This window comes from Clupea harengus, chromosome 24 (genome assembly GCF_900700415.2).
Source record: "Clupea harengus chromosome 24, Ch_v2.0.2, whole genome shotgun sequence".
Classification (NCBI taxonomy): Eukaryota; Metazoa; Chordata; class Actinopteri; order Clupeiformes; family Clupeidae; genus Clupea; species Clupea harengus.
The window spans coordinates 15,940,914-15,952,864 of record NC_045175.1 but is presented as its reverse complement, the minus strand read 5'-3'; the positions used below and the strand labels follow the sequence as shown (position 1 = coordinate 15,952,864).

General features: G+C 42.2%; 2 protein-coding genes across 2 annotated transcripts; both read left to right on the top strand.

Moving 5' to 3' along the window:
• The first annotated feature begins 4,065 nt into the window (after positions 1-4,065).
• LOC116219106 (GTPase IMAP family member 9-like) lies at positions 4,066-7,206 on the top strand. Its single transcript, XM_031562055.1, has 4 exons — positions 4,066-4,146; positions 5,733-5,802; positions 5,976-6,572; positions 7,154-7,206. Exons 1-4 carry the CDS (start codon positions 4,066-4,068, stop codon positions 7,204-7,206), a joined length of 801 nt encoding a protein of 266 aa, XP_031417915.1.
• Positions 7,207-8,649: 1,443 nt separating this feature from the next.
• LOC105891527 (GTPase IMAP family member 9-like) lies at positions 8,650-11,669 on the top strand. Its single transcript, XM_012817698.3, has 2 exons — positions 8,650-9,291; positions 11,596-11,669. The coding sequence occupies exons 1-2, from the start codon at positions 8,682-8,684 to the stop codon at positions 11,667-11,669; spliced, it is 684 nt and encodes a 227-aa protein (XP_012673152.3). The 5' UTR covers positions 8,650-8,681.
• Positions 11,670-11,951: the final 282 nt, after the last annotated feature.

The following is an 11,951-nucleotide window of genomic DNA, read 5'->3' as shown; positions in this document are numbered from 1 at the left end:
AGAAAAAACAAGCAGAGATTAAGTTAGAGGAGGAGAGGAGAAAGAGGCGAGAGGCACAGATAAAGGTCGCAGAAGAAAGGAGGCAGAGATTCGAGGCAGAAGAGGCGCAGAGAAAATTAGAGAGGAAGAAGAGAGAGAAGGAGACGAAGACTGTGGGGGCCTTTGCTGGTTTAGTAGTAGCAGGAGCCACACTAGCAGTCGGAGCAGCAGTAGTAGCAGCACCATTAGCAGTAGAAGTAGCACTAACAGCACTAACAGCAATAACAGCAGGTGCAGCAGGAGCAGGAGCAGGAGCAGGAGCAGGAGCAGGAGCAGGAGCAGGAGCAGGAGCAGGAGCAGGAGCAGGAGCAGGAGCAGGAGCAGGAGGAATAATAGTATTAAGAGCAGCAGCAGGAGGAGGAGCAGTAGGAGGAGGAGTAGCAGCAGCAGGAGGAGGAGTAGCAGGAGGAGCAGCAGCAGGAGGAGTGGTAGCAGCATTAGAAGCAGCAGCAGCAGCAGCAGGAGGAGCAGCAGGAGGAGGAGTAGCAGCAGCAGGAGGAGGAGTAGCAGGAGGAGCAGCAGGAGGAGGAGTAGAAGCATTAGTAGCAGCAGTAACAGCAGCATTAGCAGCTATAGGGAGACAAATTTGGGGAGATGAGGATAATGCTAATTAACAAGAGCATCTGAGTTTATTTCATGTTTCTTATCTTTTAATTCTCTGTGTCTTTTAATGTAACCTACCTTTTATTTTAATGCACTAAACCTTTTAATGTATTATGTCTCTATGTTCTTTGTATCTGCTAAATGTGCTGTTGAATAATAGATATGAGTGCATTAATAGATGGTTTTATCTACTGTACATATTCATTGTGTAATGTAAAGGTTATGCACATTCCAAATCAGGAATGTGGAAATATTTACACATTTCATCGAAATAAAGAACATGTTTTCCTCTACATTGCATAAATCCCAATAGAACTCTATGATGATTATGATTCAACTGTATTGTCATTGCACAGAGTACTGAGACAACGAAATGCAGTTTCGCATCTAACCAGAAGTGCAAAATAGCAGTCAAAGTGCAGAGTATGTGCATATTTAAAGTGGAATATGTAAATAAATAAGATATGTACAGTAAGAAATATATATGGAATATGAACAGAATGGATACAAGACTAGCAGCAATAGAAGTAGGTAGTGTAGATATGATATAAAGTGCAGGTGGTGATGGTAAGTGAAATGAAAAAGAGAAAAATTAAGTGAATGAGGTGGTAGTAATATTATATACAGAGTAAGTTAAGAGGTATGGTATGATATACTGTAAGTATGGTGAAAACACTATGAGCAGGATAAGTATATAAATAGATATAGTTATGAACACACTATAAGTGGGATAATACAGTAGTACAAAGTAACAGTCTAGTGCAAATGTTCAGTGGCTGGAGGAGGGTGTGTGGCAGTCCAAGCCAGGGTGGAGGGGGGAGTACAGTCACTGGAGGAGGTGTGTGTGTGTGTGTGGGGGGGGGGGGGGGGGGGGGCTACCGCCATGATGCAGGGTGACAGCCACAGGGTAGAAGCTGTTCCTGAACCTGCTGGACCCTGTAGCGCCTCCAAGAGGGGAGGAGGGCAAACAGTCTGTGGCTGGGCTGTGAGCTGTCCTTGACGATGCTGCGTGCCCTCCGCAGACATGTCTTGCTCCGGACAGCCTCAATGGTGGGGAGTGAGGAACCGGTGATGCGTTAGGCAGTTTGTTTTCACAACACTCTGCAGTGTTATTACTGAGATGCAGTTGGTAAGGATGCTCTCGATGGTGCAGCGGTAGACATTTACCAGAATCTGAGGACACAGATGGGCCTTCTTCAGTTGCTTCAGGAGAAGACACGCTGGTGTGCCTTCTTGACCAGGGTTGAGGTGTTGAGGGTCCAAGAGAGGCCCTCAGAGATGTGGACACCCAGGAACTTGAAGCTGGCGACACGCTCAACCTCCGTCCCGTTAATATGGATGGGGATGTGCGTGCCACCTTTCGTCCTGAAGTCCACAATGAGATCTTTGGTCTTCTTGGTGTTGAGAGCCAGGTTGTTGTCGGCTCATCACTCCGCCAGGTGCTGGACCTCTTCTCTATAGGCCGTCTCATCGTTGTCGCTGATGAGGCCAATCACCGTTGTGTTGTCTGCAAACTTGACAATGGTTTTAAAACCATGTACAGGTGTGCAGTCGTAGGTGAAGAGCGAGTAGAGGAGAGGACTCAGCACACAGCCCTGTGGCATGACGGTGTTCAGGATGAGGGTTGAGGAGGTGTGGTTCTTTAACCTAACAGACTGGGATCTGTTGGATAGGAAGTCCATTATCCAATTGCAGAGGGAAGTGTTGAAACCCAGGTCACTGAGTTTTGTGATCAGTTTGGAGGGGATGATGGTGTTGAAAGCTGAACTGAAGTCTATGAACAGCATTCCCACATAGGTGTTGTTATTGTCCAGGTGAGAAAGGGCAGGGTGTAGTGTCGTGGAGATGGCATCCTCCGTACTCCTATTCTGGCGATAGGCAAATTGGAAGGGGTCCAGTGTGGGTGGTAAACAGGTTTTGATGTGAGCCAGAACCATCCTCTCGAAGCACTTCATGATGGGGGTGAGCGCAACAGGGCGGAAGTCATTAAGGGCCGCTGCAGTGGAGTGTTTTGACTCCTCTCGTGGTGCATGAGACATGTTGGTGGATTTTGGGGAGTACAGTCTTCAGGTTGGAGTGGTTGAAGTTACCCGCAACAATAAAGGCTGCCTCCAAGTGTAAAGTCTGTTGTTTGCTAATGGCAGCATACAGTTCTTTCATTGCCAGTTAAGCATTAGCAACAGGGGGGATATAGGCTGCAGTCACAACAGTAGATGTGAACTCTCTGGGCAGATAGAAAGGTCTGCACTTAACCATGAGATATTCTAGGTTAGGAGAGCAGTGACTCTCTATGATGATGGTGTCCGTGCACCAAGATTTGTTCACATAGATATGGTTATACAGTAAACATCATTATTTCAACATCATTATTTCAACATACAACATAACACCAAAGGTTGCCAAACACTAAGTTATTGGTTATGACCGTAGTGGTCTCAGGCTGTTTGAAGGGCAGAGGAGAACAAATAAAAAGGGCTCCTACTGCACAACATGGGGCCCCACCTGGGCTCAGAAAGATATGATGCATCATGTATGAGCAAATAGCCCTCATTCTTGAGTAAGATTAGCATCATGTCATTACGTAGGTGATCCAGATTAAAAGTATAACCACAGCTCCATGATAAAAAACAAGCAGGGAACTATAGATGCATTCTAACCTAAATTAATTGAACCTAAACTAAAGGCATGGATGTTACTAGGTGTTGAAAACATTCAGGGCTTAGCCCAGGTCTGTATGGAGGTCAGGGGTCATCCTCCCCCTGGACAATGTTTTATTTTCTAGTCATAGTCATAGAGCTGTTGTTAGGTGCCTCTGCTATCATGCCTTAGCCTTGGCCAGCTGGCCATGGGTTGGAGACAAATCAGCTGATGTATTTATTCAGATGTGACCATGGAAACACTTTATTTATTTCCATTAAAGAAGTGATGATTTGCTTTATTATTGTTGCTTTGAGTATACAGTTGACTGGTTAAACAGGTTTAGTAGAATGAAGAACATGGCCAAAAGGCAGGAGCTGCAGTTGACAACAAAGATGGTGCAGGAGTTTGAGCTGTGAACTTGGGGGAGCAACAGGATATTTGTTATTGTTTACTGCCTGCGTTGCGTGTGCGTTTCAGGTAACCAGTATTACCAGGTAATAAGGCATGCATGTAGGATTATAGCTCTAAACACAGGTGAGTGTTTTATATGATGTCAATAGAGCTGCAAACAACTCAATCCATTTGTAAATACATATTCATCATCACATTTAAATACAACAAATAAAAGGAATTATGACCCTAGAATCTTAGGCCCGTTTCACATGCCTGCGTTGCGTGTGCGTTGCGGCTGCATTATGTTATGTCTGCATTATGTTTCTCATTGATTTTCATGCATGAGATGCGTGTCTCACATTGCCAGTGTACATGCTCCAACCTGTTAACATGGGCACTGAAATGAAAATCAACACAGGTAACGCAGCCAGTGTGCAGAAGGCCGAAGAAACATTGGGACACAAGACAAAGGCAACACACTGAAAGGAAGTGGATTCACAGACTTAATACAACTGACCCATGTGTGTGTGTGTGTGTGTGTGTGTGTGTGTGTGTGTGTGTGTGTGTGTGTGTGTGTGTGTGTGTGTGTGTGTGTGTGTGTGTGTGTGTGTGTGTGTGTGTGTGTGTGTGTGTGTGTGTGTGTGTGTGTGTGTGTGTGGGTGTATGTGTGTAAGAGGGAGGGAGAAACACAGAGGCTGAGTGGGAGTTGCAGGTGACGTGTATGGAACTGAATGGGATGATATAATCCGTCAGGGTGTTTCAGTCTCTCACTGACGAGCAGTTTGTTTGTTTCAACAGAGTCTGTCTGAACTTTCTGAACAGTCTGGTCTCGTTTCACAAGAGCTGAACAGACTTGACAAGATGAAACACTTTGGGATCTGTTTGATCCTGTTGTGGACAATGCCTCTGTTATCTGCAGGAATTCCATCATCACGTGAGACAGAATTATTTATATTTAATTCTGATATTTGTATTGTTTCCTTTTTGCCTTGTATGTATCTCTCTCTCTTTCCCTCTCTCTCTCTTTTCCTGTCTCCCAGTCTCTCTCTCTACTTTTCTCCTTCTCTCTCTCCTTCCCTCTCTCTCTCTCCTTTCCAGTCTCCCAGTCTCTCTCTCTACTTTTCTCCTTCCCTCTCTCTCCTTTCGCTCTCTCTGTCTTTCTCTCTCCTTTCCTCTCACTCTCTCTCTCCCTCGTTATATTCTATTTTCCTTTCTCTTTAGTCTCTTAGCCAGTGTCTCTATTATTATAGCATATTTTCTCATGATAAATTACTATGCATTGTCCTATCTACGAATGATAAATATGTTGAAGATCAAATACTTATTGTGCTAATGTATCATGAGCCTTCTTGATAAACCAGTTGAGCCACTGAATGGATGTTTTGAGCATTAGTCACCTACCTTCCACAGAAATGAAACTCATAATAACAGATGATGTGGTGTTTATCCACATTTACAGGGGTGGAATAAATGTAGACAATGTGTCATATGTTATTTATGTAGCTGTACGGATTTACAGACAATTGAATTTCCTGGGTTTAGTTTCCCACACATTTGACGTTTCTATAATTACACAGAAGTGTGTAGAATGGGAAACCAATGGGTTTGTGCCATGCTAACAACATGAACAGGATTGAAATAGCAAAACGTTTAGCTAATGCTAATTTGGGTTTGGCCTTACTGATATGTAGTCAGTATAAACAGTTTTTACACATACAAGCTATTACCTGTATGGACACTACTTAGTAATCACACTCCTGGTCTCCTAATACACACACACACACACACACACACACACACACACACACACACACACACAGTATATTTATATATTACAAAAATGGAAATACTTTGCAAATATTGAATACAAAAACAAAAAAGGAACAGAATGCAAAACACAAACAAGTATCACGATCATATCAGTTTGGATGTCCATTGTTTGATGGCAGGTAGCCTACAAGTTAGAACACAGCTAAGGGTGATTCTATGGAAGTGACAATGGAATGTTCTCTGTCATAACATCACAATTATTTCCTGTAAACCGTTCCTCTTCATAGACAGAGAAGGCGGACACACATGTTAGGATTGAAGAACATGACAGCAAATGTAAGATCAAGATCAGTATCGGTGAAAAACTTGGTTGAGCTGGGTTTGCCTCTTTTCATCTTTTGGGACTTATCTTGCACCTGGTGCAGAGTGGCGCAAGCGTAATGCCTGTGTCTTTGGTAGTTTCAGACCGACACAATTTTTCATTCACGTTCACACACACATATAAACTGTTTCTGAATTTCTCCCCACAGGGTTGGAGTTGAGGATTGTGCTGCTGGGTAAGAGTGGAGCTGGAAAAAGTGCAACAGGAAACACCATTCTGGGGAAAAGGGTTTTTGAAGAAGATTCATTTTTTTACTCTGCCACTTCAGTTTCTCTTAAGGAGGGTGGATGGGTGTTTGGGAGGCAGATCACAGTGGTCGACACCCCACGACTGTTTGATACATATAAGACACCAGATGAGCTGAAAAGTGAGATAGAGAAGTGTGTCAACATGTCTGTTCCTGGGCCTCACGTCTTCCTGCTGGTGATCAGATTAGACGTGAGTTTAACAGTGGAGGAGAGGAAAGCAGTGAAGTGGATCCAGGAGAACTTTGGCAAGAGAGCGGCAGAGTTCACTATGGTTCTGTTTACTCATGCTGATCAGCTGAAGGTGAAATCATTGGAACACACCTTCAATAAAGACCTTCGGACCCTGATAGACAGCTGTGGAGGAGGATATCACTCCTTTAATAATTTAGAGTGGGATAACCAGACTCAAGTGGAAGAGCTGCTGGAGAAGATTGATGCCATGGTGGAAAAGAATGATGGAGAACACTACACAAACAAGATGTACCAGGAGGCTCAGAGCAAGATGAGAGAAGAGGAGGAGAGGAAGAGACAGGAGGAGGAGAACAAACAAAAGGAATATCAGAGCCCGATGCAAGAAGAACATCCAGGATATTTGTTATTGTTTACTGCCTGCGTTGCGTGTGCGTTTCAGGTAACCAGTATTACCAAGTAATAAGGCAAGCATGTTGGATTATAGCTCACAGGTAAGTGTGTTATATGATGTAATTAGGCTATAGAAGTGCAAACAAACTCAATCCATTTGTAAATACATATCCCCAAGGGGATACACTTTTATTTAACACTTAACACTTTAACACACGTATTGTTATATTGTTTATATGTAATACAATGTAAAACTAGTGGTTGTGTATATGTAGGTAAGAACAAACATTTGATGAGTTAAATAGTAACAGCATTTAATCCTTATTAGGGTAAAAAATAAACATTTACAGGTTCACAAACACACATGCTTCAGGCATTATGGGCCCAAAATCTTCACATGGCCTGCGTTGCGTGTGCGTTGCGGCCGCATTATGTTATGTCTGCTATATGTTTCTCATTGATTTTCATGCATGAGATGCGTGTCTCACATTACCAGTGTACATGCTCCAACCTGTTAACATGGGCACTGAAATGGAAATCAACAGGTAACACAGCCAGTGTGCAGAAGGCTGAACAAACATTGGGACACAAGACAAAGGCAACACACTGAAAAGAAGTGGATTCACAGACTTAATACAATTGACCCACGTGCGTGTATGTGTGTGCATCTGCAGGGAACAATATGTGGCGCACCCTTGACGACAAACATTAACAAATGCCACAATTACAGATGGTGTGTGTGTGTGTGTGTGTGTATAGGTATGTTTGTGTGTGTGTGTGTGTGTGTGTGTGTATGTGTGTGTGTGTTTGTGTGTGTGTGTGTGTGTGTGTGTGTGTGTGTGTGTGTGTGTGTGTATGAGTGCATGGACCAAGGAATCCATTTAAAATTAGTTGGGTCCATCAGCACACCAACACACAATCCCCAGCCCAGAGTGAGATAACAAACGTTTGCCTGTGTGTGTGTGTGTGTGTGTGTGTGTGTGTGTGTGTGTGTGTGTGTGTGTGTGTGTGTGTGTGTGTGTGTGTGTGTGTGTGTGTGTGTGTGTGTAAAAGGGAGGGAGAGAGAAACAAAGGGAGGCTGAGTGGGAAGTGCAGGTGACGTGTATGGAAATGTATGGGATGATATGATCTGTCAGGAAGTTTCAGTCTCTCACTGACGAGCAGTTTGCTTGTTTCAACAGTGAGTCTGTCTTAACTTTCTGAACAGTCTGGTCTCCTTTCACAAGAGCTGAACACACTTGAGAAGATGAAACACTTTGGGATCTGTGTGATCCTGTTGTGGATGATGCGTCTGTTATCTGCAGGCATTCTATCATCACGTGAGACAGACATTTTTTATGTTTTTTTCTTATATTTGTATTGTTTCCTTTTTGCCTTGTATGTACGTATCTCTCTCTTTCCCTCTCTCCTTTCCTCTCTCTCCTTCCTCTCTCCCTTTCTCTCTCCCTCTCTCTCTCACCTTCTCTCTACTCTCCTCTCTCTTTCTCTCTCCTTTCCTCTCTCCCTCTCTCTCTCTTTCTCTCTCCCTTGTTATATTCCATTTTCCTTGCTCTTTTAGTCTCTTAGACTGTGTCTCTTTTATTATAACATATTTTGAAATGATACATTTTTCTGTCTATATTGTCAAAACCTAAAAGACTACACAATGTCCTATCTTTGAATGAGAAATATGTTGAAGATCACTAATAACACTTATTGTGCTAATGTATCATGAGCCTTCTTGATACACCAGTTGAGCCACTGATCTGATGTTCTGAGCATTAGTCACCTACCTTCCTCAGAAATTAAACTTATAATACAGATAATATGGCATTTATCCACATTTACAGGGGTAGAAAAAATGTCAATCAATGTATCATATGTCATATGTCATTTTAGCTAATGCTAGTTTGGGTTTGGCCTGACTGAAATATAGTCAGTAGAAAGTTTCCATACCTACGAGGTATTACCTGTATTGGCACTCTTTAGCAATCAAACTCCTAGTCTCCTAGTCTAACACACACATACACACAAACTGTTTCTGAATGTTTCTCACAGAGTTGGAGTTGAGGATTGTACTGCTGGGTAAGAGTGGAGCTGGAAAGAGTGCAACAGGAAACACCATCATGGGGGAAGAGGTCTTTGAAGAAGATTCAACTTTTGACTCTGTCACCTCAGTTTCTCTTAAGGAGAGTGGAAGGGTGTTTGGGAGGCAGATCACACTGGTCGACACCCCACGACTGTTTGATACATCGAAGGCACCCGGTGAGCTGAAAAGTGAGATAGAGAAGTGTGTCAACATGTCTGTTCCTGGGCCTCACGTCTTCCTGCTGGTGATCAGATTAGACGTGAGTTTAACAGTGGAGGAGAGGAAAGCAGTGAAGTGGATCCAGGAGAACTTTGGCAAGAGAGCGGCACAGTTCACCATGGTACTGTTCACTCATGCTGATCAGCTGAAGGGGAAATCAGTGGAACACAACTTCAATAAAGACCTTTGGAACCTGATAGACAGCTGTGGAGGAGGATATCACTCCTTTAATAATTTAGAGCGGGATGACCAGACTCAAGTGGAAGAGCTGCTGGAGAAGATTGATGCCATGGTGGAGAAGAATGGTGGAGAACACTACACAAACAAGTTGTACCAGGAGGCTCAGAGCAAGATGAGAGAAGAGGAGGAGAGGAAGAGACAGGAGGAAGAGGAGAAACAAAAGGAGTATGAGAGGAAGATCAGAGAAGACGAGCGGAAGCAAGCAGAGGAAGATTTTAGAAAGGCTGAAGAGGAGACGAAAAAACAACACCATCATCATTTCTTTGCCAAAAAAGTAGGAGAAGGTGTTGAAGCAGTTGTAGGGGTTGTTGAAGATGGCATTGCAATAGCAAATAACGTTGTTGTCGTTTTGGGAAGATTGATGAAGGGAGGAGGTTTGGAAGCAGATTTGGGAATATTGAAGAAGGAAACATTTGACAGCAGATGGTATGCAGGGTGTGCAGCTGGCATGGACAGACACAGCTCCTGCTGCAGGTGCAGTAGCAACATCATATGTTGTGGTCAGCGTAGGGCGGGTTGAAAGGATTGCTTTAAATATGTGTTCCGTTACAATTACTAAATACCTGTTAAAAATGTTATTCAGTAACCTAATCCAAGTATCACAATATTAAAGCAATGTAACTTGATTACTTTCTGTTACTTTTGGATGACCTCAATGCCAAATGTGCAAATGAAGACAACAGAAAAGAGACATCAATAAATTGGCTTTTACTGAAGCGTATTCTGTAAGTCAACAGCACAATGTAACCTTAGAAAAGAAAATGAGGAAACTAAGTTTTAAGAATAAATGATAGGACCTTCAGAGTAGTATAGCATAGTAGCATAGTTTACAAATGCGGTTTGAATGTTGTTTAAGTGAGTCGTGGTAGCAGTGCGCATTTAACTGATATGTAGCCAAACTTGCTTTGCTAATATACAGATGTTACTCAAACTTCACGCTGAAACTTCAAATAAACTGACATATTTTGGTCAGAGGCTTGTGTTTTATCCACACACGATCATCCCAGTTATCACAGGCTCCCTTTTTCATTATGTTAGTAGGCAAGCAATACTAACAGGTTAGCAAACCAACTTTAACCTTAGCTAACTGGTTGTCTGTGTAGACGTTAGCAGTGTTGGTCTTAACTGTAAATGCTTCATTAAATTTGACAATATTTTCACTGCTAGGAGGCATAAGGTGTACTGCACTGTTCACTTTCAGCTTTGAAGACAAAATAATGTCAATATTTCCAGCCAGAGAAACCATTTTTTTAACTCAAGGTCATCATATGGACTTGTAGGTTTCTTTGTTGTCTCGTGAAGTGTTGTAAATTGCGCATGTGGATAATAGTATAAAGTTCTTAATTTTGAAATCTATTGGAAATGTGTAATCCTGTTAATAATCCCAAATTCTGCTAAAAGTATCTGTAATCTTTATGTAACTGTACGTCCAGATACTTTACAGTTCAATTTTTTTGTACCCTAATTACGTAACGCCGTTCCATGTATTCCGTTACTCCCCAAGCCTGGTTGTCACACGAGTATTAACCGGAATGGATTTTCTTTGAGAGTAGTAAGGAAATCAATTGCAGGGATGAATCCCCTTTGACAAAAGAAAGCTCTGAGAAATATCGTAGCCACATAGAATCCCTATGTGATTCATCATACTCTAATAGACATGCTCTTTCAGCGGGAAATGTCAACATAACTGTAGCACGGATTTCTAGCCTTATGAAGGAGAATTGTGTCACTGAGTCTATTCACAAGCAATAAAACACAAATGCAAATATTATTAATTTAGCTTTCCTATTATTCCAACATCTATTCATTTTTCCTTTTTTAACACTTGTCAGGTCTGCTGTTCATCTAGAATCCTTCTCTGTAATGACATACAAGCTTCATCCAGTGGTGTTTTATCTGAACTGCACCACAAATACTGCCGCAGAAATAGAAGAATAATTTAGAAAATTCCTCAAGTCATGACTCCAATGACCTCTATGTGTCAGTATCCCCTTGGCTGGACAAAGGACGCTGGTTGTCATGTGCTTCTTGTGTTTGTTTATTAAGTCATGTGCTTCTTGTGTTTGTTTATTAAGTCATGTGCTTCTTGTGTTTGTTTATTATGCCATGTTTTTTTTGGGATCTTTTGTGTTTTACCCTTTTTGGAATCCTTAGTTCCCTGGATCTTTTGTGTGTTGAATTTTAGACTTTTAAGTTTAACCTTTTGTAAAATAAATTCTAAGTTCTTGCTCGCATCTGATCTGCACTTGGGTCTTTTTCTGTGCAACCATAATACTATGAGCCTTTTGGAAAACTAGTGTCAAAAATGTTATGAATCTTACTATAATTTATTTTATCCATTCAAGTAAGTAGGGTGAATGATGTCATGAATCCTCATGAGTTTAAAGTGCAAAAAAATATTTATATTGCAGCTGAAGTAACAAAACTGTCATGTTTCACCAAGACACAGCATGAGGGTGAATGGAAAGGAAGCAGTGTGCACTGAAGCAGGGAAAGGACAGTTATACTCATGGGTGTAATGGTGCAGTTCACCACTAGGTGGCGCATGTAGATCACTGGAGAGAGGGATTCCACGTGAACAAGAGGCCCTGACAAGTGGCGTCATGGGGGATATTCGTCGTAGCTCGCTAAGCGGTTTAGCGAGCTAATTTTTTAGGCTAAGATAAAAAACGCCCCTCTTTTTGGTTCGTGGAAGAAACTTTTGATAAATCACCATAGTTACATATCGATTAGCACTAACCTGCTCCAGGGCAGGCTAACTTAAGTG

Excerpts from the sequence above, each read along its gene's own strand:
- LOC105891527 (XM_012817698.3), top strand. The coding sequence starts at position 8,682 with ATGTTTCTCACAGAGTTGGAGTTGAGGATTGTACTGCTGGGTAAGAGT. Across the intron at positions 9,292-11,595 it reads GTTGTACCAGGAGGCTCAGA|CTGAAGTAACAAAACTGTCA; the intron begins GCAAGATGAGAG and ends TTTATATTGCAG.
- LOC116219106 (XM_031562055.1), top strand. The coding sequence starts at position 4,066 with ATGGGCACTGAAATGAAAATCAACACAGGTAACGCAGCCAGTGTGCAG. Across the intron at positions 5,803-5,975 it reads TAAGATCAAGATCAGTATCG|GGTTGGAGTTGAGGATTGTG; the intron begins GTGAAAAACTTG and ends TTCTCCCCACAG. Across the intron at positions 6,573-7,153 it reads GATGTACCAGGAGGCTCAGA|TGTACATGCTCCAACCTGTT; the intron begins GCAAGATGAGAG and ends TCACATTACCAG.